This window comes from Calidris pugnax, unplaced genomic scaffold, assembly GCF_001431845.1.
Source record: "Calidris pugnax isolate Ruff unplaced genomic scaffold, ASM143184v1 scaffold61, whole genome shotgun sequence".
In the NCBI taxonomy this organism is placed as follows: Eukaryota; Metazoa; Chordata; class Aves; order Charadriiformes; family Scolopacidae; genus Calidris; species Calidris pugnax.
This window is the reverse complement of record NW_015090945.1, coordinates 1,363,226-1,366,946: the sequence shown is the minus strand read 5'-3', so window position 1 is coordinate 1,366,946 and position 3,721 is coordinate 1,363,226. Positions and strand designations below refer to the sequence as shown.

Sequence of the window (3,721 nt, the reverse complement as noted above, 5' to 3'; positions counted from 1 at the left end):
TGAGAGAAGATTATGGGTTCTCACACAAGGTTTTGCATTCCCTTCACGCTGGAGATGACAAAACGCGTGAAATGGCTGTCACCTGCTCCCTGTCTGAAATGTGAGGACGATCTTCTCAACCTGCGGTGCTCTTGGGTTAAGAGGAATTGCATGTTTGCAGAGGGAAGGATCTTTTCCCTTGGCTTGTTGATGTTGTTTGGCCCCTTGATGTTTAATGTATAATGCCAGGAGCTTGATTGATACCCGCCAGCCTGGAGGAAAGTCCCATCACCCATGGCCACCCCTGCGCCTCAGCACTCTTTTTTTTTTGGCAGAGCTTTTGCTCATTTAACTGTTCAGATACATCAGTGTTTTCTGCTGTTCGGGTATTCCCATGAGGTTTTTTTTACTGGTTACCTTTAAACACATCAGAGCATTTGTAACTGAAAGTGGAAGAATTAATCCCAGAATGGTTTTCTGGACGTTTTTCTATCAATACTGTTTTTCTAGATGTCTGGCACCTGATGGGGGAGCAGAAATGAACCATGCGAAGAGAGATAAGCCCAATTCTGCTGGGGCTGTCAGGCTGCTGAGGACACAAAGATTAAATTTGAACACATACAGTTAATGCCTTTAAAAGGATGAAAATACTGCAGTTTTGTTTCCCCACTAGATTTTAATGCCCAAAGATATTAAAAGGACCGTTAAAAAAACCTTATTAATGCCACAGATTATTTGAACTCATCAACATCTTTGTCATTTAACAAACTTATTACAAGCTTAATTACACCACATACTGTTTTTAGTTATAAATGTGTAAATTGTACTATTACATCTCATAAAGAATTATTTTGTTTGCCATTACGTTCTAGATAGTTTTTCAAGCCTCCCCAAAACTGTTATAAATTAAAACTTGATTCCATGGTCAATGTATCCTTTCTGTTCTCATTGGTTATGAAGGTTTTAATTCTGTATTATTATTATCATCATTATTATTATTATTAGGCAGAAATAAATGTGTGCGCACTACAGCTTTTGGAAGAGGGAAAGGCATATAAGCCTCAAGCCACTAAGCCTGTAGTTGTGACTTTTTTCTTAGTATATACTATTTTCCTCCATCAAGCACAAGTAATGAAGTCTTTGGATTCAGATGCTAGAACTATAATCTAATAAGTTACAGGCTGCCAAAGTCACTTAGGCAAAGCCTGAAGCGTACTCTGAGAAGTATTTGTGATTGGGGAGTTTATCTTACGTTTTTTGAAGCCAGGAAAAACCACAGTATTTTAAATATTTTTTCACATTTTTCCTGTAAAATCCTGTGATATAATTTTCCTGCAACCAGTGTGTTGCAAGTTTTCTATTTTATGATGTGAAGAGACATCAGATAATGGTTTTATATTATATATTTTGATCTACAAATACTTCGATATTCTTTGCATACTCATATTCTTTGCTGCAGTATCAGTGGACATTGCCCTAAAATTTAAGAAAATCTTATCCTTAAAATACCACATCAGCTCTGTGTAGAGGAGAGATTAAGAAGTACAGATGTTGTCATGGATGACATTTGACATTGCGTTCCTGAATAATTTTGACAATTAATACAGCTTCCAAAAGTTTTCTAAGTGGAATTATTACATGGGGTTTGTTTTCCTTGAAGCTCATATTTTGTGATGAAGGGAAGAAAAACATATTTATCTCCTTTTTTTTTCTTCACTCAAGAGCAGCTGAAGCTCAAATGTGCATCTATTTTTTTTATGCTTCCAGCTAGATTCGGGAGTTCTCTTCAGTCAACCAATATAATTGGCTACAGCGATCAGAAACAGCAAATGATTTGCAGATATTCCTTTACCCCTTTCAAAAAAAAACTCCTGTCTGCAGGAATTAACATGATGGGGACAGGGAACTAGAAGATAAGGAGGCTTGGTAATAAAATATATTAAAATATAAAATATATTATAGTATAGTCTATAAAGTAGAATAGGATATAGGATATCCTACAAAGTAGGATAGGATATAGGATATCCTATAAAGTAAGATAGGCAAATGCACATCAAGATTTATACTTTTCTCTCGATTTACTTGGCAGTTAGTGACATGCAAAGATACTGGTAATGAATCACCCTGGGCAAAAATGTGGAAAAAACCCTCTGAGCAGAGTACACAGAAGTGTATTTTGCCTACAGTGTAAGTTTGCCCACGGGAAAAACTCGCTTTACACTTGAAATGATGCTGCTTATCTTGCTGAAATTGAAGATTCTGCCATCTTCAAGATTTCTGGGCCAGTGATAGGGTCAAGTACAATTGATACGAAAGCAAACTTCATTAATTCAAGCTCCCGATGGATAAAATTGAATACATCACAGGAAGAGCCAGCTCCATGATTCAGGGCAGATTATCTGGTGGGCACAGGTTATGGTGGGATGCCCAGGTTAGGGAGAGTACCATGAAAATGCAGCCTCTCTAGGGATGCTTGACATCAATTTAAAAGCACTTTTTTTTTTTTTTTAAATTCTGACATCTGCATGTGCATCTTTTCCAAACAGGTGAGCAAGAGAGAGGGTCTGATAGACTAGGGAAATTGAACCATTTATCTCAATTGTGAAAAGTGAATTTGCAGAAATATCTTCTTTTCTGGGATGCTATCCTTCATTCCTCAAAAATTTTTGTGAACTTCTGAGTACACACGCACGACAGAAACATGTACCTCAGTGCCCCTGAGTCACTGAGTGGTTCTGGTTTTATCGATGTGGACCATAGAGGTCTAAAGGAGAAGGCCAACGGGATCTAAATCTTGGCATAAAAAGGCCGAGATTTGTCACCACATGAAGGACATTTTGGTGCTGGAGTGGGTCCAGAGAAGGGCAATGGAGCTGGTGAGGGGTCTGGAGCACAAGTCTTGTGAGGAGAGGCTGAGGGAGCTGGGGGTGTTCAGCCTGGAGAAAAGGAGGCTGAGGGGAGACCTTCTCGCTCTCTCCAACTCCCTGAAAGGAGGGGGTAGCCAGGGGGGGTCGGTCTCTTCTCCCAAGGAACAGGCCATGGGACAAGAGGAAACGGCCTCAAGTTGCACCAGGGGAGGGTCAGATTGGAGATAAGGGACAATTTTGACACGGAAAGGGTTATTGCACATTGGAATGGGCTGCCCAGGGCAGTGGTGGAGTCACCATCCCTGGAGGGATTTCAAAGCCGGGCAGCCATAGTGCTTAGAGACATGGGTTAGTGATGGGTTTGGTCAGTGTTGGGTTGATGGTTGGACTTGATGATCTGAAAGGTCCCTTCCAACCCAGGCAATTCTATGATTCTACGATTCTAAGGTGTCTGATTCCTCAACAAACAGAGAGATTGGTGTTTGCCATCAGAGTATTCATCCATTTGTGGGCACAGCAGAGCATGTTCATGCTGACCACTGCAGGAGTCCGACATCCACACAGGTCAGAGGACCAAACTGTAAATAGTTCAAATTTCTTGTTTTTAATGGAGTAAGAGGGGTGCCTCCAACAGGATGATTGGAGCACTCATGTCAGATGTCTGAAATACCTCATGTAAACAGTCCCGAAATCATCTAATCTCACTTCCTGTAAACAAAAGACCAAGTCACTTTTTTCTCAGAAACTGGATTAAAGAGTACTTTTAGTACACTGCCTAATACCATTTTAAAGACTTGGAAAGATCCCTTTTTTTCTCTGTAAAATATAGCCAAAGCATTTCAAGACCGACTGTGCCCAAATTCAGCTTCTCATCA

The 3,721-nt window shown here is 40.0% G+C and overlaps 1 protein-coding gene across 1 annotated transcript in view; it reads left to right on the top strand.

Annotated features, from left to right (window-relative positions):
• LOC106893720 (junctophilin-1-like) overlaps positions 1 to 521 on the top strand; it is a 63,473-nt gene extending 62,952 nt beyond the window's left edge. Inside the window, exon 3 of the mRNA XM_014951904.1 lies at positions 490 to 521. Coding sequence (XP_014807390.1) covers positions 490 to 521 — 32 coding nt within the window. The remainder of the gene's footprint in view (positions 1 to 489) is intronic.
• The last annotated feature ends 3,200 nt before the right edge of the window (positions 522 to 3,721 follow it).